The sequence below is a fragment of the Prunus persica genome, chromosome G1 (genome assembly GCF_000346465.2).
Source record: "Prunus persica cultivar Lovell chromosome G1, Prunus_persica_NCBIv2, whole genome shotgun sequence".
In the NCBI taxonomy this organism is placed as follows: Eukaryota; Viridiplantae; Streptophyta; class Magnoliopsida; order Rosales; family Rosaceae; genus Prunus; species Prunus persica.
Genome location: NC_034009.1, coordinates 1,070,617 through 1,094,520, shown reverse-complemented (window position 1 = coordinate 1,094,520; position 23,904 = coordinate 1,070,617). Strand labels below are relative to the sequence as shown.

Here is a 23,904-nt window from a genome sequence, read left to right as displayed (position 1 = left end):
GCGCAATTATTATTACAGGAACATACAACAGATAGATTTTTTTCACCTGCAATGAAGGTGCAGGCCCTGTAAAATCTATAAAATTACATTATGTTCTGGAAGCTTCTGAAGGAAGAGGACGACGCCTCTTAAGCTTAGCCATGAGCCTCTCGTGGTCTCCCAAAATTCTTTCATTGGAGACCTGCAGCATGTCTAGCCTTCTCAGTGTATCAACGGAGTACGAACTCACCAGTTTCAACAAGGAATTATTCTCTCCTTTAAGTTTCTCAACCTCCTGTTGAGACTCATGAAGCATTCTTTGAAGAGACGAATTTTCAGTTGTTAGCCTCTCAACCTCGTTTGCTCTAGCACGCAAACGATCAGCCATGTTAGAAACAGAAGCAGCACTCTGAATGCTAAAAGCCATTGAGTAATCAATAGCCTCTTCCTCAGACCTCCCTGTCAACAACATTTCATCTATTGGAATAATGAAATTCCTAGCTACTATGACAGCAGTAGCATCATTCATCATCACAGAATCATTAATTGTGAGATGACGATTTTGGGATACAAAGGATGGACGCCAAACTTTGGCATCATTGGTAGTTGTGGGAGCATCATTTAAATTGAAATAATTTGGGCAGGAAGAAGAGGAAGTCATTTTAAGAAGGTTTAGAAGAAAGTCTTAGAAAAACTAAAGTTTCAGAAAATGAAGGAAGTTAAGTTGAAACGCAGTTGCTCCAATCAAGTTTTGCAAAGGCCATATCTATAGGAGGAAATATGGCTACAGTTTTTCAGGATCCCAATATCTTCTCGGATCCCCATATTCTCTTTTTCTTTTCCAGATTCCAAAACTTCACGCGGCCTCCATTAATGTTTGTCGGCACTTTCGGCGTTTTCAAGTATTATTTTCGTCAAAGCCGATCTTGCTTTGCGGATTTCACGGAGCTACTTTTTCAAAAGTGCCCCGAGAATCTCGCAATTTTCCTATGGTTAATTTGAAATTCACCGGTTCTACCTATTCCTCTTATTTGTGTATAAATGTGTTACTAACGAAATTTTCTTTGCAGAAGACATCCAGTTTTCTCCAAAACTAGTGATGCGATATCTACTTGTTTTTCTTATCAGTGTGAGTACTCAATATGGCCGAGAAGCAAGACTATCTCTGATCATCCATTCAGGAAGCGAGACTATCCCTGATCACGTTTCCGCTACATCAGGGAACTGTGAAGGCGATCTTATGCTCTAATCTCCGGAAGTCCTTCTAGACTAGGAGAAATGAGAGCTTATTGTCTGCTCCCACCAGCTTCCTTCCCTGATTGCTTATCTTACCTTGCAATCAATATCACATTTTTTTTGCATTTTTTCTCTTTCAATCAATATCACATTTTTTTTGCATTTTTTCTCTTTTTGTAACTCTCTGTTCATAAGATACTTTATTTCTTTAGAATGAACATCTAAAGAAAGAGTCCATGAAGTGATCTTAACTCTGAGGGTTATTTGTTTTGACAGAGGCAAAAGAGTTGTGATTTTTGCTCTTGCAGGATATAACTAGATCATCAAGCGCTACATTATATTTACTGGGCCGATACGAGCTTGAATGATACTTGAGAAAAGCTTCTCCCACCTAAGGATGTAAGCAATACTTGTGTTGTTTTATGCTTATATACTTATTTGATATTTTATCTTGAAAGGTAACCAAATGGGGAGGTAAGTCCGTTCCAAAAGAATGGCTTGTATGTATCCATGAATTATTAACGCAAATTTTACAGATTGTAAGTTGGATACATTGATAATACACTGCACAGATTAAAGTCCCATAAGAACAGAATATGGGTATAGCAGTGATCAATATGATGCACGCCTGTTGCGTAGCAAATGATGTGAATTGAAGTCCCGAAAGGACAATCCTTTGACATGTCAATATTGATATTGTGCACGCCTAATGCGTAGCAAATTGTATGGGTTAAAGTCCCAGAAATTAATTGACATGTATGTATTAATCTGTGGCATGCCTGCAGCATGACAGATATATGGGTTCTAAATGTTCCAACTCCCTGAATAGAGATTATCCACGCCCTACTGTAAAATAACGCTCCATTGGAGGTTATAATCCATATTCTCACATAAGAAAAGCCCCATGAAGTGGCTTGGGTACCCAAAAGCAAAGAAATGCTTATAATTGATGCATGCGCATGCAAATGAGAATGATGGGATCATGAATTGATGAATGACAATGTTTGGTTTTGGAGTAGCTACTCAAATCATCAATGGGCTGTGTTGATTGGAACCACGTTCAATTATTAAATATCGACAATATCATTGGCCAAAATAGAATGAGGCAATTCCATTATAGATGAGAATGAACGTGAAAGAACAAACCCACAGTACGAACCCCAAAAGATGTTAATACTGAAAGTTATACTTGGGTGTTCAGAATAAAATGGAATATACCTACTTTGTATGACACAATGTTTCTGGCATAAACAAGGAATGTTGGGTTTTTCCATATTTACAAATTCAATTGTGCCCCCTTACCGCACAATTACGGAGACCAACATGTTATCTTTAAGGGTTATTAAATGCACGGAGCATATCGCCTGAAGCGATTCCCTAAAGATGTATAAATAGCTGGGTAAAAGCTATATAATGTGTCATAAAGTTTAATCCCTTTTTAAACAAAATCCGTTGAGAGGATTGACATTGCATAAAGCAAGTCCCTAAAGGACATGTGCTTGAAGCACAAAATCTGTACTCAATATTAATATGCATAAATTACCTCAGTGAGTACATTGATTATAATGTGTTTGCAACACATTAAAGCTTCTGCAGAATTCATGTAATATTTGTCTCGACCTGAAAATCGAGCGTTATGCCAATGAGATTTTTGCTAAGAAAGTATTAAAGCATTTTTGTGTGGATTATCCGTTGGGCACTTAAATAATTTTCCAGACGTATATTAGACCGGACATTGTATATTCCAGATAGAGTTCAACTCCATCGCCATCATTTTGGGATGATGCAAGGCACACTTGGTGCTATATCCGCATAACACCATATACGGGCATATTCTTTTCGAGTAAACTTACAAATAGCCCTGATTTTGTTGAAAACGCGGACTCTGGAAATTTCTATGATTTACATAGAGATAGTTCACTGGAAATATATTTACTCACTCAACTATATGAATAGTTGATGGCTACATCCTCCACTCACTCCAAAAGATTTTCGCTCCAAAAGATAATCATGAAGATATCAGGGGGAGATATTCATCAGGGGGAGCATCCAGAACTATGCTGCACTGATTACTGTAATTTTCTTCCTTCCATCAGTTTTCTACCTCACTGGGTTTTAATGAGGCAACCAATCTAGGGACATGTAGTCTCCAAGGGGGAGTGTTGTAAAGAAGAATAAGTAAAGAAGAATAGGTGAAGCCCACATAGCCAACTCACACCCACCAAACCAAATCACTACCCAATTGATTGAAAAATATTAATGATGTTGTCTACCAATTATATTGTGAGGTGAACCACCAATGTCTTAGGCATATAAATAGATACCTCCATCAAGAGAAGTGTGAGCTTAGAGAAGAGGAAGAGAAGGAAGAAAGAGGATGAGTGAGTGGAGAGAAACAGAGAGCAGAGAGAAATTCTCCAAGAGAGAAAATTCAGTGAGCCACACATATTGTAAACACTAAAGTTGTAGCCATATTATTTTATATAGTGGAAAAATTACTGCTGCTGCTCTCCGAGGACGTAGGCATAGCCGAACCTCGTTAAATGCTGTGTCTCATCTACTTTACGTACAGCTCAATCTTCTCGCATAATCCCGTTATTTTATAACAGAGCCGTCTTTAAACGGGCAGGCTTGTGCAGAATTCGGGCCGGCCTGGTCTGGTTTTACACCTCTATCTTGCAGCAGACTCCAGTCAAATCCAAACCCTGAAGTCTGAACGACATGTCGTTAACATAAACCGCCAATAAGGTTCAAACCATCTTCATTGACAGAAATCCCTGGTGAAGAAATATCACAAACGCTCTTCATGCTCCTCTAACTCCCAAACCATGACCGCAATTACCAACAATGCCATTCCTCACTCCCAACTCGCTCGCCTCCCTGGTCCAATCAGCCTTGTCGACTCAGTCCACTCGGCTCGGCAGAGCGGCACATGCCCAGATGATCAGAACCCTCGACGCCCCACTCCCTTCCTTCCTCTCCAACCACCTTGTCAACATGTATTCCAAACTCGACCTCCCCGACTCAGCCCAACTCGTCCTCCAACTCAACCCCTCTCGCTCCGTCGTCACCTGGACCGCCCTCATCGCCGGTTCTGTCCAAAACGGTCATTTCGCCTCCGCCATACTCCACTTCGCTAACATGCTACGCGAGTCTGTCCAGCCCAATGACTTCACCTTCCCCTGCGCCTTCAAGGCCTCTGGGTCGCTCCGCTTGCCTGCCACCGGAAAACAGGTCCATGCGCTTGCGGTTAAGGCCGGGCAGATATGCGATGTCTTTGTTGGCTGCAGTGCTTTTGATATGTACTGCAAAACGGGTCTGCGGGACGAGGCTCGGAAAGTGTTTGATGAAATGCCTGAGAGAAACCTTGCGACGTGGAATGCGTACATGTCTAATGCTGTGCTGGACGGGCGGCCGCAAAATGCAGTTTACAAGTTTATTGAGTTTCTGCGGGCGGGCGGGGAGCCTAATTCGATTACGTTCTGTGCATTTCTCAATGCGTGCTCGGATACGTCGAATTTGGAGCTCGGGAGACAGTTACATGGGTTTGTCATGAGATGCGGGTTTGGGAAAGATGTGTCGGTTTTAAATGGGCTTATTGACTTTTATGGGAAGTGCAGGGAGGTTGGGTCTTCTATGATGGTTTTTGATACAATTGATAAGCGGAATGATGTTTCTTGGTGTTCTTTGGTGGCTGCGTGTGTGCAAAATGATGAGGAGGAGATGGCATGTGAGTTATTTTTGCGGGCTAGGAAAGAAGGGGTTGAGCCGACTGATTTCATGGTTTCGAGTGTTCTAAGTGCTTGTTCTGGGCTTGCATGGCTTGAACAGGGTAGGTCAGTTCATGCAATTGCCGTGAAGGCATGTGTAGAGGGAAATCTCTTTGTTGGGAGTGCACTTGTTGACATGTATGGAAAATGTGGGAGTATAGAAGATGCCAAGTGCGCCTTCAATGGGATGCCTTCAAGGAACTTGATCTCTTGGAACGCGATGGTAGGCGGGTATGCGCATCAAGGACATGCCAACATGGCTTTGGTATTGTTTGAGGAAATGACTGTCCGAAGTCATGAGGTTAAACCCAATTACGTTACCTTGGTTTGTGTATTATCGGCATGCAGTAGGGCAGGGGCCGTGGAAACGGGGATGCAGATCTTTGAGTCAATGAAAGCAAAGTACGGAATTGAACCAGGGGCAGAGCATTATGCATGTGTTGTGGACTTGCTTGGAAGAGCTGGGATGGTAGAGCGTGCTTATGAGTTTATTACAAAGATGCCAATTCGTCCAACAATTTCCATTTGGGGGGCACTTCTCGGGGCTTGCAAAATGTATAGGAAGACAGAATTGGGGAGGGTTGCAGCTGATAAGTTATTTGAACTTGATCCTAAAGACTCTGGCAACCACGTGATTCTTTCTAATATGTTTGCAGCTGCTGGCAGGTACAAAAAATGCTTACCAAATGTTTACTTCTTTGATGGTAGATTCATCATTTTCAATTCCATTAGCATCTGTATGTTGCATAAGCAATGTTTACCCAGAATCCTAAGAGGCTAGAAACTATGGTTTTGAATCTATGATGTAGGAGCCATAGAGGCATTGTTTTGCTTTCATTATCGGGGCCCTTTGCCCCCCATATATTTGAACAAACTGATTTATGTTTGACAATGAATGTATTGCAGGTGGGAAGAGGCCACTCTTGTGAGAAAGGGGATGAAGGATGTCGGGATCAAGAAGGGTGCAGGCTACAGTTGGATCGCCGTCAAGAATGCAGTCCACGTCTTCCAAGCGAAGGACACCTCCCACGAAAGGAATTCGGAGATTCAGGCAATGCTAACCAAGTTAAGGAGGGAAATGGAGAAAGCTGGGTACATTGCCGATACCAATTTTGCGCTGTTTGATTTAGAAGAAGAAGAAAAAGTATCAGAAGTTTGGTACCACAGCGAGAAGATTGCCCTTGCTTTTGGCCTCATAGCCATCCCTCCCGGGGTGCCTATAAGGATTACAAAGAACCTTAGGATCTGTGGTGATTGCCATGGTGCAATCAAATTCATCTCAGGCATTGTAGGTAGAGAAATTATTGTGAGAGATAACAATCGCTTTCATCGCTTTAGAGATGGTCATTGCTCGTGTAGAGATTATTGGTGATGAATTGATACCTTCTAACCATTATTTTTGTCATTATTATTCTTTCCAAGAAAATAGATACACAACATCGTAGATTTGCAACGCTCGATTGGTACTTAGCTACAATATAAAATAACAGGTGAATGATCATTTAGTCCAGAAGATTTACACTACAGAATAATGGGGTCAATTACAATTTTACCTTATGATACTAAAATTTTATTTTGTTGGAAGAAGTTTTAAGTTCGAAATTTGCGGTGATTGAATAAAAAAAGAAGGCCTTGCCCATTGTGTCTACTAAGCAATGACGTCCCACGACGTCGTTTTCATATATAAAAAGAAGTTAAAAAAAAGTAGTCAAAAACAATGAATAGAATAGAAGCTACAGCCCCAAACAGACTACCAAATAGGCGATTAGAAGAAATGGCGGCAGCAGTAGCAGAAGGAGTGAGTCTCAACCATATTTCCAGGGAATCCTCCGATATCAGGCGCCTCGCCAATTTCTACAAAGAGGTTGTTTCTTCAAGCTTCCAATTTTTCCTTTTCATTTTCTATAATCACTTTAATTTTGACAAGCTAATTGGTGTTGGTGTTGGTAGATATTTGGGTTTGAGGAGATAGAGAGCCCAAACTTGGAATTCAAGGTGATATGGCTCAAGGGCCCTGGAGCTTTTGCCTTCCACCTCATCGAGAGGAACCCAGATTACAACCTTCCAGAAGGACCCTGGAGCGCCACGTCACCTGTAGCTGACCCAAGCCATCTCCCCAGAGGCCACCATGTCTGCTTCTCCGTCTCTAATTTCCACTCCTTTGTCCAAACCCTCAAGGTATGCTACTTTGCATCCATTTTCAACTATCATTTTGGGTTTTTTTTATGAAGTGAAGATCTTTTTTTTTATATTGTTGCTAGTTGGATTTGATTTTGGATTATGAATAGGAGTTGAATTTTGCGCAGTTTGATTGTTGAAATTTCAATTGGGTGCTGGTTATGGAATTTTATAGAGTCTATAAATTTGAATTGCATTCATAGATGATTGTTCTATTTGATATAAGCTCTTGCTTTTGTTTGCTTTTCTTCCTCCATTTTCCCACCCAAAAAATTCAGCATTCTTCTTGCCTCACTTTCCTTCTACCGTCCAGCTTCTTCATTTCCTCTTTATATATACTACACACGAAACAGAACACGTATAACACACCTGAAACACAGTGGACGAGTCTTGGCATCAAAATCAAACTACATAAATAAATTATGGGAGAGCAAAAACCAAAAACAAAAAAAAATTCATTTTGGCCTTTGTAGACCAAATGAGGGAGTGGGAGATGACTATTCATCCTCATGATCTCATCCATCAAGACCATCATCTACTAGAAAAATAAATATAAAAATTTCCCTTTTTTAGCTTGTTCTGTTGGGATGGGAATTGGTAAACTTTAAGAACTTGATTGGTGCAATTTTCTCCCTTAAAAAGAAAATTTGGTTTTAAAAAAAAGGCTGAAATAGGTCCGGGCCTTTGTTCAGAAGACGAATCTTGTGTGTGCCTCTCCTCTGAGTCAACCCTGGTTCAAAGCTTTGGCATGTATTTTTTATTTTTTTTTAAATAAAAATTTATATTTTCCTCCTCTCTATGATATTCCCAAATTTGGTTGTGCAGGACAAGGGAATTCAGACATTTGAGAAGTCCTTACCTGATGGTAAGGTCAAGCAAGTCTTTTTCTTTGATCCCGATGGTAAGCTTTTCTAGTCCCAATTATTATATTTTGTTGGTTTCAAGATTAAAACTTAGGGGAGAGCATACTAATAAACTAAAATTCATATTTGGATAAGCATGCCCTGATCAATTTGTTTTGGAACAAAATGACAAGATCAAGATGATCTGTTACGAAATGAATTGAAAAATTAAACAAAGTATCGAATTGCATACCTCATTTCAAAGTTGAAAGATGATTCTGTTGCAGAAAAGCATCTACAATCCTCTGACCTTTTTATGCATACAGATTATATATATACTAGCTTTTCAATCGGTTTTCTCAGTATCTTACTATTAGGAAGAGAAGAATCTTTGTCACTGCTCTCCTCTCAGTTTTTGAATCATACTTCATTGTGCAGGCAATGGATTGGAGGTTGCAGGTCAATGAACTTGACGCCGACACAGAAGGCTGCTCAAAATGGTCAAGTAGATTCACATGAAGCAGACGATCTGTAAATCTTACAGTACAGACAATAAGTTGCAATGGCCATTTTCATCTATCCAGTTGTACCTCAAGGGTTCTTGTAGTTATGATGTTAAATATGTTGTATGCAGCTGTACACCTCAAGTGTCCCTGTATGGATTTGCATACTATGGTTGTTGGATATTTTGATATGGTAGATGTTGAATGCAGAGTTTATTACCAAGTGACATTTGTTTGTGGCTTGTGCCCTTTGTTCGCTTCTTGGGCTCGATCTGCAATTCTTGCATCACAAGCAATGTTTGCTTTGCCTTTAATTAATTGTTTGAATACAAGTGATAATCTAAATTACAAAAGGGAGGGAGTTTCTCACACACACTACCGAGGTGTCATTTGAGTTCGAACCTAAGACAATTGGTCTAGAAGTCAATGCCCCTTTTCACTGAGTTAGACTGTATTAGCGCCTTTAATTAATTTATATTGGCAAAAATTTTAGTAATTTGACTAGCCCTAAGAGTTGAAATAGTTACTACAGATTTTGTAAGGGACTTGTTACTACAGTGAACTAGTTACTCTAGTTTTTGTAATATTTTGCCTGTTCCCTTGGCCGGTTTGGTTTAGGTGAATGGAGGATTTCCAACATGTGAACTGTGAACTGGACTGGATAATCCGGTTTCAAACCGATTTTCCAAAAAAATAAAAAATAAAACCTGACCAAACTAGAAGACCAGTTTGGCCGATTTTCAAGTTGATTTGCCGCCCTACAGAAAAAGAGAGATGTGCCATGAAGAACGAAGAAGAAATGAGCTTGTTGAAAGATGAATATGGTTTGAATATTTTAGGTTAATTGTATTCTTCTCCATAAGGTTATATAGGAGTTTATATGAGTGCTTTACAAGGAAATGGATATAGTAAACAATTAGGAGAATATCTCCTAATTATACAAGGATATGTCAACTATATAAAATAAGAAAGTAAATCTCCTAATTAATCAAGGAAATAAATCTCTTTGATTAATTAGGATAGCTTACGTCAACACTCCTCCTCAAGTTGGTGCATATGCGTCACCAATGCCCAACTTGGTAAGTGAGTCATAAAACACTCTTCCACAGACAACTTTTGTTAAGACATTCGCCAATTGATCTTCTGATTTTACAAAGGGTAGATAGATGATCTTGTTCCAAATTTTTTCTTTGATGAAATGTCTATCCACCTCAACATGTTTAGTTCAATCATGTTGAACTGAATTATGAGCAATATCGATAACTGACTTGTTGTCACAATGTAACTCCATTGGCTTTTCTGGTTCGAAACCCAATTCTATTAAGAGTCTTTTGATCCATAATAATTCACAGACTCCTTGAGTCATTCCTCTATATTTTGATTCTGCACTAGACTTGGAAACCGCATTTTGTTTTTTACTCTGCAAAGTGACAAGGTTACCTCCAACAAATGTAAGGTAACATGATGTACAGCGTCTATCTGTAATGGAACCGGCTCAATCAACATTTGTATATCCAATAACTTCAAGATTTCCATTCTTGGAGAACATTAGTTCCTTTCCAATGGCTGACTTTAAGTACCTTAAGATCTGATCAACTGCATTCCTATTAGAAACACTGGGAGAATGCATAAATTGACTAGCCACACTTACAGCGTATGCAATATCTGGTCTTGTGTGTGCCAAATATATCAACCTTCCAACAAGGCACTAGTATTATTCCTTATTGGTAAGCACCCGGTCCATGTCTTCACACAACTTGTGATTCATCTCAATGGGAGTGTCAGCAGGCTTGCATCCAAGTATTCATGTTTCAATGAGTAAATTCATCACACACATCCTTTGAGACAAAAATATACCAGTTTTTTACATTGCTACTTCAATTCCGAGTAAGTATTTCAGAGCTCCTAAATCATTCATCTCAAATTCCTGAGACAAATACTTCAACATACATAAATTGTTGGAGAACAAAAACCAAAAATTTAAAATTTAAAAAATTTAAAAAAAAAAAAACATTTTGGCCTTTGTAGACCAATTGAGGGAGTGGGAGATGACCATTCATCCTCGTCGCCTCATCCATTAGGACCATCACTACTAGAAAATCAATATTTTCCCTTTTTTAGCATGTTTTGTTGGAATGAGAATGGTAAACTTTGGTCATGTTTGATATGGAGGATTAGACTGGACTAGGCTAGATTTAGTTAAATAACTAGATTTCATCTTCAATCAAAGAAAATTATGGATGTTGTCTTGTAATTTGAAGGATTAATGGGGACTATATATTCATATGAGGTTATGTTTAAAACTTATCCCCACTAATCGCGTTAAAAATGGTTGAATTAGTAGAATAAGTTTTATGCATCAACCTCTTATAAATGAGCAATGTTAGGCATACCACATTTGCATACCACCTTGTGTTACCATCTATCTAATAAAGGTGGAGCCCACCAATACAATGGGACCTACATCTATTAGAAATGTGGTACATAAGGTTGTATATAAATGTGGTATGACTAGCATTTTCTTTCACAAAAACATCAACAATTCTCTCAGTTTTATAAATAAATAAATAAAAACATACAGCTATGGTTTGAATAAGTTTTTCCATTATCTACTGGTAAGAGAAGAGTCTTTGTCATCCCTTTCCTCTCGGTTTTTAATCATACTTCATTTTGCAGAGCCAGTGGGTTGGAGGTTGCATGTCAATGAATTCCACACCGACACAGAGGGCTGTTCCAAATGGTTGAGTATTTATTGAAACGAAGGATGATCGATAAATCTTCCAGTACAATAGAATAAGTGGCAATGGCCATCTTCCTCGATGCAGCTGTTCCTCAAGTGTTGTTGTATTTATAATGTTAAATAAGTTGTATGCAGCTAAGTGCTGTCGTATTTGTGATTGACCTCGGTTGCCATCCTAGCTTAGGATGAGCCGATATCGTTTGATTGTTGGATATATTTTGATATGGTAGATGTTGATATTGTTTGTGGCTTTTGCTCTTTGTTCGCTCATGGGCTCGATCTGCAATCCTTGCATCACAAGCAATGTCTGCTTTGCCTTGAACTTTATTGGCTTTTTAAGATCCTAGTAATTTGATTAAGCGTCTCCCTAAATTTAACATAGAATTTTTAGCAATGAAGAATAATAGAGACTCACGCCAAGTGAAGTGTTAAATCTAACATGGAATAACATTTCTCGTTTCTCTTCTTATTTTGAATATTTGACTTTGTGATGTTATTTGATTATTTTTTCAATTAACGGGCCTAGAAGGTAATAAACAAATCAACGCTAATGTAATAAAATCAAGTTTTAATTTGACATATCGGATAGAATGTAAAACTTATAGGGGTATTTTTGTTCACCACTTTAACTCAAAATGTATCATTACCACCATTCTCAATACTTAACACGTGTCTATTGACATAATCATGATTTCATTAATACAAAATAAAGAGTTAACTATGGTTATGTTAATAGACACATATCAAGTGTTGAGAAAAATAATAAAAATATATCTTAAATTAAAATAGTGAGCAAAAACATATATATATATATATATATATATTAGTCCTCATCTCTTGGACCACAGGAGTCCAAGAGATTGTGGTCACTCACCGTTGGATATTAATCTAATGGTTCAAAAAAGTTTCTTAAAAGGAGTTCAAGATTGAGTGAACCGTTGAATTTACATCCAACGGTGAGTGACTACAAATCTCTTGGACTCCTGTGGTCCAAGAAATCGGGACTGATATATATATATATATATATTAGTTAGATACTGCATATATATGTCAAAGTCCTTGAAGATTTCGAAAGGAAATAAATATATTTCAAAATGCACCCTAATCTGATAAGCTGAACGCATACATGACAAGTGTGGCGGAGCTTCCAGTCGGTCAGTGGAGTGTTCTCACCAGAATTGCAAACCTGCTGCCACGTGTATTGCTACAAACAAAACTGTCCTGGCTTTTCTCTTGACACGTGTGTCAACAAAACCACGTGTCAATTACGCTCCACAACTATATCGGGATATATATTAAAACTCTTCCAATCTTCCCTAACTTTAAGTACGTCCGTAGGGAGTGTATATCAAATTTAAGCTTAGCTAGTCGATCTCTCAAGCACCAAAAGCCTTTGCAAAAGCTTGTAATTGTGATCTCAAACTGATACAACAAAATGAGCCAGGAACAGCCACGGAGGCCTCAGGAAGACAAACAGCAGGACAAGCCTCAGCCCATCAAATACGGCGACGTCTTTTCCGTCTCTGCGGACCTCGCAAAGAAGCCCATTGCACCACAAGATGCTAACATGATGCAGACCGCTGAGACCATGGTGTTTGGGAAGACCCAGAAGGGCGGTCCGGCCGCTGTCATGCAGTCGGCCGCCACCCGAAACGAAAGATCCGGCCTTGTTCGCCATGACCAGGCCACGGATGTTGGTGGAAATGAAGGTGTCACTGTCACAGAGACTGATGTCCCTGGAAGCCGCATCGTCACTGAAGCAGTTGGTGGACAGGTTTCCCTCTCATCTCTAGCTAAAGCTTGATCTGATTTGCTATGTTTGATCAATCCGAAAATCAGTACTTTTTTTATTATGTTGTTCATACTATTTGAAGACATTATATATTATGTTATTCATACTTATTCCACACGTTATATATTATGTTATACACTGCGTAACATGTATACTGTGATTTGTGAATTTACTAATCAGCTAAATTTTATTTAATTTTATAATTGTCAATACTAATTTAACTAACATGTAGTACTAGATACTAATTTCAAGATGTAACATGTTACGTCAAACAAGAAAATTTGGACTATTGATCTTTTGTATATATATTTTAGGTCAGATTCTTTTATGATATCAGATCAGTAGCTTGACAATATACAAACATAACATACGATATGTTGCAAGGTTCAATTTGGACTATTGACCATTGAGTGAACCTTTTACGTGTAACATCAAGTTTTCAATGTGTATTGAATGGATAAAGGGTGACCCTTTTGTTTTTGGGTGTGGTTAGGTGATTGGGCAGTATGTGCAGCCCACGCCAGTGTCTCAGGTAGCTGCGGGGGGATTTATGGAGCAGAACGCAATCACTATCGGGGAAGCACTGGAAGCGTCCGCCCAAACAGCCGGTGATAAGCCAATTGATCAAAGTGATGCCGCAGCCATTCAGGCTGCGGAGGTGAGAGCCACGGGCAGCAATGTGATAAGCCCAGGTGGGCTAGCTGCCATGGCTCAATCTGCGGCAGCATACAATGCCGGGACTCTGCGGGAGCAGGACAAGATCAAGCTCACAGATGTCCTCTCGGTAAGTCGGGCATTTCATCATACGGTTCATGACTACTAGGTATGTGGGTTGTTGTGGGCTAAGGAATATTATAGAAGTTTTGTGTGGTTTTGCCTGGTGAAGGGTGCTACTGAGAAACTGCCCGCGGACAAGGCGGCGACGAGGCAGGATGCTGAAGGAATTGCGAGTGCTGAGCTCCGAAACAACCCGGAAATGGGAACGCGTCCTGGGGGAGTGGCGGCTTCCGTGACCGCAGCTGCAAGGCTCAATGAGAATATAAAGATGTGATTTCCTGCCGTGTCCACTTGACTTAAGTAGCAGTGCCTGTGGTGGAAGTATATATCTACGTAAATTAAGTACTGGGTTTAAACTTTAAAATAGTCTTGCTAGTAGTACATGCCAGTCTAGTTTCCTTTTGTGTTTTGCAAACAATCAACGGCTTGAATGGGCTTTTAAACATGGCCCTTTCACCAAGCTATCGTTGATTTTTTTGTACTGTGTATAAAAAACAATCAACCAGTGAGGTTTTTTTTAAGGTCTTACAAGGATTTGTTTGCCAATTATTAGGACTGTTTACACCAAGATTCAGATAGTTCTTCATTCGAAATGGTCTTACTTTATAGGCCTTGTTTTTTTTTTTTGGGGATCTGAAATAGGCTTTGATGATTTGTAACCATGTGAGACGCTTACATGTATTAACTTAAAAGCCGACCTTGGCAGAATAAATTTCTAAGTAGGAAGCTTCAAATTGATTTGTATATAGGGAGGAGTGGTATTGTCAGTTGCGTGTGGGCCGCTGCAGAGAGAGAACATGCATCTGTTGCATCCACTACAGTCAGATTAGGTATTTGCATTATGGATGCGAGCGCGATTGATTGTAGCAAAATTCTAAGAGCATCCGTTAGCAAAATTCTAAGAGCATCCGTAATAGTTATATAACAGTTCATTTCAGTTTAATACTTCAATTTATTGAATTTTTTTAACAGCTATTGAACTGAACTATAGTTTTACTTATAGTGGAGTTCAATAGCTTACAAATTAAAAATTATATTTAAAAAAATATATTTTTTAAAATAATTTAATAAAATAAAATAAAGACTTATTTACTGTAATACCTCCTGAAACTTCTGTCAAATCACACTTTATTCTCCCAAAGTTAAAATGACCCACTTAACCCCTTTGACTGTGGTTTCGTATTCTACTTTATCTCCCGCTGTTAACTTTGTTAAAAAGTTCTGTTAAAACGCTGATGTGGCACAAATAGGACCCATTCTTGTATGCCATGTGTAAAAAATAATAAAATATTTTATTTTAATAAATATAACAAATAGGAAAAAAAAAATGTTTAGAAAATTATTACTTCTTTTCCCTCCCCTTCTCTCCTCTCCCTCTCTTTCTCTGTACCCGACCCCCTCCCCAACAACTCCTCCCCATCTCTCTTTATCTCTCCCTTTTTCTTTCTCTGTTCTGAGCTTCACCACCTTCATGGCAGAGAACTTGAGATAGTACTTGATCCCGGAAACCATTCACCTATGCGCCTCCACCACCTCCAAGAACTGAATCTCTTCCCCGACATTGCTCTGGTGGCTCTTTCGCTGGCTCCGGTTGTCTTGCGCCATCGAAAACCTTCCCAACTCCTGAACCTCCTTGTTCGTCTTCACGTCTTCAATTTGTCGCATGCTTCCGACCTTGGTTCCTCCATACCCATTTGACAAAGCAAATAGGAGGCAGATCAAAAGGGCCAAAATCAGATTTTTCATTATTTGTGGGTGTTGTTTATGGAGGAAATTGTTGAATTGAGTTCATGGGTTTTTGGGTTTGAGTGTGAAGAATTGAAAGATTTTGTTATTGTTGAGGATGGGGATTGAATTTGATGAGTTTTTGGGTGATTTGAGTCGGTTGTTATAAGGTGATTGTGTGAGAGAAGGGGAGTCTTTAGACACCCAAAGAAAAGCCTTCAACTTTGAAAACATAATTCTGTGATTTCATATTCAATATTGAAATTCACATATCCATTTTTTTTTTCATGGATTGTGTAGGATAGATATAAAAGGAAAGAGAACTGGAGAAATCGTAGAAGGGGAGAGAGAAAATGAAAGAGAACCAGATGGGGAGAGAGAAAGAAAAAAAAAACATTATTTTATTCAACTTTTTTGAACAAAAAAAAAAATATATTCCACCTAAGGAAAAAAGAAAGTGGGTCTTTACATGACATATCAGCACTTGTTGCAAAAAGACTAAAATAACCATGCCATGTTATCAAAACTAATATAGTTATTAATGGAGATAACGGTGGGGGTAAAGTAGAACACGAAACCATGATCAAGGAGGTTAAGTGGGTCATTTTAATTTCGAGGGATAAAGTGAGATTTGACTAAAATTTCAGGGAGTATTACAGTAAATAAGCCTAAAATTAATAAAATTAATTACGATAAGAATTATACAATTAAAATGGTTTCAAAGAGTTTTTTAAAAAGAAACCAATTTTGGATATATAATAACAAAATTTTCTTGAGTTTGTGACTACATTATATTAACACTTTTTTATGAAGAATTGAAAGTTGATATTAAATGAGAACACATCAGAGTTATTATAAGAGAGAGGTTGTAGAGTTATTATGGTAGGTCAGCTTATTGAAATCAATTTCATTTCAGAGTTCATTTTATTGACTTATGAAATGAAATATTGATATCTGAAATGAACTGAACTTTACCACTACAAGTCAAAAGTTCAATTTATTGAAATAAAATTGAAATCATCCTACTCACCATGGCAGATGCTCTAATGAAAGCCAATGGGTTTAAGACATCAAACAGTACTGCCTATCTAATTCTGAAAATATATAATCCAAAGGAGAGGGAAGGCCTAGTGAGTTAAACATAGTTGGTCACTACATAATTATATAGGTGAATGAGGGGACCTATGGCGCGGTTATATTTCCATGAGTAACGAAGAATCCAAAATGTAAAAGTGAGTTTGGAAGATGTTGGTTTCCTGGAAGAGGAAAAGCATAAAAGCATTCGTGTGATATAAGCCATACAAAACATACAGGCGACGTTAGGTAGCTAGCTGAAGCACAACATGCACTGACCGAAAGATTGCAGTTTTTGTTCCCAAACATTGCCATGCAGCCTCACTGGCAATATTGATAAAGATCCTTGTTTTTTTCTCAATAAATCAATCAAATCATTTGCAGGGAATTTGGAATTTTATTGCATGATGTGGAGTTATATAATCGTTGGTGTTTTATGGAAGGAAAACTCAAACATTAGGGTATAAATCATATTTTTTGAAAGGAAAAAATTATGGATTCCGCTGATGACTATTTTTTATTTGCCACTTGATACAAGGATCAAATTTGTAGAACGGTGCATTTTTTTTCACCAAATTATCTATAAACATAATATATTGATAAAATTGATTCTTATCGTAATGTACACATTACGTTACATAAGCAAAGAAGACATCAGTTTTATGTACATTATTGGTCCAGTTCTACTGTTGATTGTAAAGTGAAATGATTGGATGCGTACGATCGAAGTTGCAGCTAAAAGTTGATGGGATGAGAGCAAAACCACAAGTAGCTCTAGGTCCATTTGAAGCTGAGGTGTATGCTTTGTGCATTTGTACCATATAACATTGAATATCGTGCAATAATGACCATAAATCAGCAGAGAAGGACTGGTGGTGGGGGTGGCCGGGGTTGAGGAGCGCCATTGTTTTGGTTGCAGTTACTCAAATAATGGTATACCAGAAGTGATGACCTTGTTAAAGTGGGCATAGCAAGTACGCCAAAAGCAAGAAAAAAAAAAGTTTTCCAACTTCAATAGGGTTAAGACCATGTTGGGTCTGGAACTTTTTAAAGGATAAAAAGGACAGTCTTAATTCTTCCTCTTTCCTACCAAGAATATTTAGTTTTCTTGCAAGCAATCAAATTTGAAATTGGTCAATGCAATAGGGCAAACTAATGCTTCTAGAAATCTTTGATTTGCATTCCAGTTTCTTTAATTAGTAGTTATGTACGTATGTCACGCATTACTATTATCATTATTATTTGCTTAACATTTCAAAAGAAGAAAGACGCATTGTTTTAATTCCTGACTTCCGTATGTTTACGTGACATTTTTTTTTAGATGAAATCCTAAGTCAAGTAATTTTATTGTAATAGATAAAACGTGAATTTTTATACAATATTAATTAATGTTCCTTTCGAGTGGTTTTGAAAGCTTGGGAGATAACTTTGAAATTGAATTTCTTAGTAGGCTTTTGTTTTCTCTCTTTTGCTTTGCATTCAATCTGAATTAATAGATCTATACCCAACCCACATACACCAAACCATCCGAGACAAAGCACATAGTAATAGCGAATAATCTCCTAAATAGTATTTCTTACAACGTGTACTATTTAAACCGATACCTAATATGCCAAAAAAGACCAATTGAAATCTAAGCGTATCCCACTTTAGCAGTAGAAGGATATGTGAATCCTTTGCTTCAATTCTTTATATAAAGGAAATTGATAAAAATAATAAAGGCATCCTAAATCGAGTAGACGATGCACGCATGTACCCTGTATTTGTAAAAGAATTAATAATTAAATATGAATCTGGTTGAAAGTCAATCTTTATACTGACTTATAATTGCGTGATGTTCAACCCGCATTAATTTCATTTTCTGGAAGTAGATTCTGGACTTCCCTAAAGTTTGCAAGTGTATGAGAGAATTTGCAATGATATGACTTTTTTTTTATTTTTATAAATGTAATCTTCGTTGAAATAAACAATTATTTGTATTACATTTATGGATCATATTTTTTAATATGAATTATTGTACATTTTCTTTTAACTTGTAGTCAACGAGAAAGAGAGAATAGTTTTACTTATCCAAAAAATATATTATTGGTATAAATAAAATAAAACAAATTAAGAGACAAAAGACAAGCAATCTCACGATTCTCACCCTCCCTTTCCTGTCCTATGGACTTTTGGAGTGTTCTCTCTCTCTCTCTCTCTCTCTCTCTCCCTCTCTCTTCTCAAATAAAAGCCAACTTCTACCGTTTATTTGATCTTTAACTCTCATTGAGGTTCAGCTCATAATTCCCACAACCCACAACAATAAACAACTCACCCTGCTCTCTCTCTCTCTCTCTCTCTCTCTCTCTCTCTCAAAAGATGTCCAAAATCATGTGGAAGAATTTATGCTTCCCCAATTTCATCAAATGCCTACCCACAATCCAAGCTCCACCTGATCAACCCTCTAACAAAAACTCACCTTCCTCTCCCTCCACCACCACATGTACATCTCTCCTCATCAAAAACTTCAACACCCTCTATGACTTCAACTTGATCAACTCCTCCTCCTCCTCCTCCTCCGCCGACGACGTCCATACTTCCTCCTCTGATTCAGACTCGGACCTCTCCCCTCCCGATTTCGCCACCATCTTTGCCTCCCAACGCTTCTTCTTCTCCTCTCCGGGACGCTCCAACTCCATCACCGAGTCTCCACACACAACCACCACAAAACCCAACAAGCCTCCTCACAAAACAACGTTGGTCACCAAAGGAGTGCGCGTTCGCAAGTTCTCCTCAAATCCTTACTTCGACTTCAGGCGCTCCATGGAGGAAATGCTTGAAGCTAATAGAGATCATCACATGTTGGTGGGCCATGATCATCATCATCATAGCACAAGTGATGACGTGGAGTATCTACATGAGCTGCTTTTGTGCTACCTCTCACTCAATCCCAAACATGCCCACAAGGACATTATCAGCGCCTTCACTGACCTTGTCATCTGCCTGCTGTCAGCTAACTCGTCAGCGCCAGCTTCAGCCGCCGATGACCGTCGAGAAAACCCCAAAACGCATTAGCGGCGGTGGTCCTTGTCTTTTGCGGATGGTTAATAGTTATGTAACGGTTGTCGAAAAACGAAGAAAAAACGACAAAGAAAGAAAAGGGCGTTTGTCTTTGCTCCTCCTCTTTATGGGTTTTCAAGGTATGTGTCATGTTCATGTATGAGGACAAAGGAAAAATGTGTATTCTGATGATCAGAAAACCAAGGAAGCGTGGGATGTGTTGAGGTCTCGAGATGAATGTTTATAATTTTTCTTTTAAATTTTGTTCTAGTATATTAGTTAATTTGTTGAATTGTTGTGTAAAAACAAAATGTGTTTTGTTTTTATTAAAAAAAATACATGTTGAATGTTTTCATTGGCAAATGGTAATTGGCGACTTGGTGGTCCTGCTAACAATAAGTCCCTGCATGTCGGGGATTTTTTTACAAGTAACAAATGAGGGAACTCTTAATTAATCAACAAATTAATTAATTAAAGTTAGTGATCACTGATTCATTAATTTTATAACTTAGAGATATAGTTTGTTGCAAATGTGGTTTAGACTAGTCAATTAAGGTTGTGTGCCCCCTTTGCACCCAAATTCGATCTATTTTTTCATATATTAGAATAATTTAGAATATTGCTTTGTCAAAAAGAAAAAACAAATAACATGATTTGTTGAGTATGCAGCACGGAAAGTGAAAATGATTTTAAAAATCACATCAAACTCAGCCCAAATAAATAAAATAATTTAATTCCTAAAATGTAGAAGTTGGTATCTTCTAACGGTGTGCCTCCCCCTAAAATATGCATGAATGAGAGAAAAAATGGAACATTGTTGCCGAAGGAGAGTGTTGGAATTTTTATGTGTAGTCAATTAGGGTGACTCGTACTCTGTTTTTTCTTTCTCTAGATTTTTCTATTTCTTAATATGGTATTGTATGCGTACCTGTAAATTGATGAATTTTCTTGATTTTACTAGCATTCGGATTAAGTATTAATTAAACAGATCAAATTAAGATTAACGTAAGAGAGCAAGACTTAGTCTTTTTGTTTTTGGGGTAATGACAAAACTTTCATTGGCTTGGAACATCGATTATGGGGCTCACTCAAAGCTCTACCAAAATGAAGCCAAGAAAAATTGCATGCTTTGCATTGAAATTTGGAAGGATCGATATCATGCATGAAATGATATGTATTTTTTCCGCTCTGAAATCCGTGTACAAATTACTGAGCAAAAGCATTGTGAAACCCGAAGTTTGCTAGTGGTAAAAGAAGCAGGTTAATTTATGTTGATCAGTGTGGGTTTACTTTATTCTCCTTTTTGTTCATAGACAGAAATGGCGAGACAAACAAAGAGGATCCAAGGACAGTTTTCCAACAACTACAAGAAAAGAAGGAAATGCTTTCATATATTTTATATTATAAATATACTTAATCTTAAAGTTGGTTGGGTTTAGGTAAGATTAATACCAGACCATTTGTCCTTAAGTGGGATTTGCTTCATTTTATTAAGAGAGGTTCGTGCTTCATTGTGCAACCATTTCTAACATGTGCAGTAGGTTGTAGGTGGGGGATGATCAGAACCCAAAAAAGAAAAAGAAAAACAAGTTGGAGAGATAGCCATAAACGAGTAGGCCAAATCATATAGGATCATGTAGGAGAATCTTGACACTGCCTATATGGTTTTCTTTACTTTTCAAGAAAGGTTTGTTTATTATTTGGACAAAAAAACAAGAACAGGAACAAGATCAAAGATTCCTTTTGTGGCAATTTTGAGAAATCATGCGTGTAGTTAAGAATTGGGGGAATATGTGCACAACTATTTATGTCTTGTCTGCGTGTTTTGTAGATTAGTGAGATGGTAGAGATTTGTGTTCTTATTAGTATTTGCAAAAACTAAAATATTCTACGTGACGATATATGAATACGCATATTTTATTTACATTAAAGAATAAAGATTAACAGAGTGATGACATAGAAAATATAATACAAATTAGATAGAGAAGTTGGATCATCTTTTTGTTAGTAATGATTAACTTTTAAACCATCAAGTCCTTCACCAAATCAAATCCAAACGAGTCCAGGGTGTTGGATAAAGAAAACAAAAGGGAAGACTGCAAACTCTTAGCAACAACCAGAGATAGAATAACAGGACATATATATATATATGGGGTAGCAGCATCTTGTCAACCAAATAATTGAAAATAATGGAATTGCGGGGAACAGGCATAGTGTTGGGAGGAGTGTCAGGTTATATATGGATACTTCATCTCAATCAACTCAACACTGATTTTCTTGGACCCAGAGATCTTTCCCATGGACGATGGACCCCCCATGAATTCGATTCATGTCCAATACCTGTCAGTACGTTTGTATACAGAGTTGACAAGCACAAAAACCAAATAAGTAGACTCATTAACTGTATAGTAATAGTATATAGTAGTTTGAACTCAACTTATTCAAACGACTAGCACTGCCACAAACAGAAGGCCGTTTAGGGGTGTTTTGTATGTAAGAAGCATTTATACTCGTAAGTGTTTTTTTAGAAGTATTTCTATTTAAAAATGGGTTTGTAATTCAGATGTTCGTATAAACATTTTTTGCCAAACGCTATCAAAAATATTTTTAGTCGTGACGACCATTTTTACCCATTTTAGAAACACTCTTAAATAGGGGGAGAGAAAGTGTTGGAGATTGTGTTAATGGAGAGGATGCTATTTCATTCAAATATATACAGCAACAACAAATCTGGCGAAGTTTGCTGCTTCTTGATGCCAGAACATATCAAGTGGTGACAATTCTGCTGTCTAATCAAATATGGGGGAAAGTCTGGAAACTGTTGACATACAGCTCCTGCCTAATTTCCTCGGGAATGGTAGTCTCTCCATTATTTCAATTCATCAATAGGCTTCTGCTCTTGTTTGCATGCATAAAAACAAACAATTCACATTGCATGCCCTAACAATTTCAAATCGCATGTTGCTTGCTTGTCTTCACCAAATATCAAATCGAACTCGGCACATACGCTTATTATGAAAGGAAAATTAATAATGCTTCAAAAAATTGAAAAAGTATTGGATGTACAGATCACATGACAAATATTTTAAGGAATAATGCTACACTTATCATATTTTTATCTCACATTTTTATACCACATGATGTGACATGTCCATATTATATGTCACATCAATTAAATCAATGAAGTGTATTTTAATTAAGACAATTAAAAAACAAATACTGGAATAAATCATGAAAGAAAAGAAAATATTAAATAATTTTAATTGATGTGGCTGCCTACCTCAGCTGCCATATAAGATTGTATAAAGATGTGGTATACAAATGTAATAAGAGTAACATTGTTCTATTTTAAATAGTAAAAAATGCAACGAAAAGTGTGACATTGTGAGTTGGGTTAGTATGACTTGGACTTGTAAACCAACTTGATCCAAGCCCATTGGGTTAACCGAAATGACAAATCTAAAGTGGTGAAATATATACATGTTCAGGTGGAGCTCTGCTTTGTTTTCGTCGTAAATAAATACTTCTAAACTTGAACACACTTTTGTTTTGGTCGTCTGTTGAGTTGGGGGTGGGGGGGAGGAGGGTACCCTACCCGTGAGAGGCTGGCGGGGCGGTGGGGTTTAGCTACTTTCTTTTATTTCTATTTTTAAATCTTAGTTCAATTAAAAGTAAACCCTAGGGTAGGACGTGTTTTTGTTTTGGTCGTAGGACGAGGACGTGTTGAAAATACATGCTATGCAAGAGAGCCCTGATTAAAAGTATGTCATGCTTGCACATGAATCTACTCTCCTTTTCCCTTTAGCCCCCCTTACACAAACAGATGCAATAAAAGTTAATATTCCTCACCAAAGCTGGCATCACTGAGGGAATCACCTTCTCTCTTTATTGGGGCTTGGGGTGGTGGATTCGTGGGGGGCCTTGGGCGGGTGCGGTTGTCACTCGCTGTGGCCGGCTTAAGCCAAGTGTAGCCTCATCAGCCCTTTTAAAGTTTGTCATTTGTTATCAACGAGGTTTGGTCGAGTTAAAAAGGTCATTGTCTTATAGATCAGAGTAGTCTTAAATTCAAACTCCCATATTACTTTAATAGTAAGTGAAAAACCTCTCTCTCCTTATAATTATTAAAAAATATATTGTCATCTGTTAATTAAAGTAACCATGATTAACTATTTTCAATTAATTAATGCCATATTTATGAGAAAATTATTTCATACATTTATTATCATTTAAAATAAATGTGACATGAGAA

General features: G+C 37.7%; 4 protein-coding genes across 4 annotated transcripts; all 4 read left to right on the top strand.

Annotated features, from left to right (window-relative positions):
* Positions 3,940-6,438, top strand: LOC18792384 (pentatricopeptide repeat-containing protein At4g14850). The gene is made up of 2 exons (XM_007225612.2): positions 3,940-5,651; positions 5,892-6,438. The coding sequence occupies exons 1-2, from the start codon at positions 4,063-4,065 to the stop codon at positions 6,355-6,357; spliced, it is 2,055 nt and encodes a 684-aa protein (XP_007225674.2). The 5' UTR covers positions 3,940-4,062; the 3' UTR covers positions 6,358-6,438.
* Positions 6,705-8,750, top strand: LOC18790706 (lactoylglutathione lyase). Its single transcript, XM_007225969.2, has 4 exons — positions 6,705-6,849; positions 6,936-7,163; positions 7,989-8,064; positions 8,444-8,750. Exons 1-4 carry the CDS (start codon positions 6,760-6,762, stop codon positions 8,470-8,472), a joined length of 423 nt encoding a protein of 140 aa, XP_007226031.1. The 5' UTR covers positions 6,705-6,759; the 3' UTR covers positions 8,473-8,750.
* LOC18793236 (late embryogenesis abundant protein D-34) lies at positions 12,548-15,876 on the top strand. The gene is made up of 3 exons (XM_020554080.1): positions 12,548-13,022; positions 13,534-13,824; positions 13,927-15,876. The coding sequence occupies exons 1-3, from the start codon at positions 12,684-12,686 to the stop codon at positions 14,089-14,091; spliced, it is 795 nt and encodes a 264-aa protein (XP_020409669.1). The 5' UTR covers positions 12,548-12,683; the 3' UTR covers positions 14,092-15,876.
* Positions 18,607-19,915, top strand: LOC18788754 (transcription repressor OFP12). Its single transcript, XM_007226827.2, has one exon. The coding sequence runs from the start codon at positions 18,975-18,977 to the stop codon at positions 19,668-19,670; it is 696 nt and encodes a 231-aa protein (XP_007226889.1). The 5' UTR covers positions 18,607-18,974; the 3' UTR covers positions 19,671-19,915.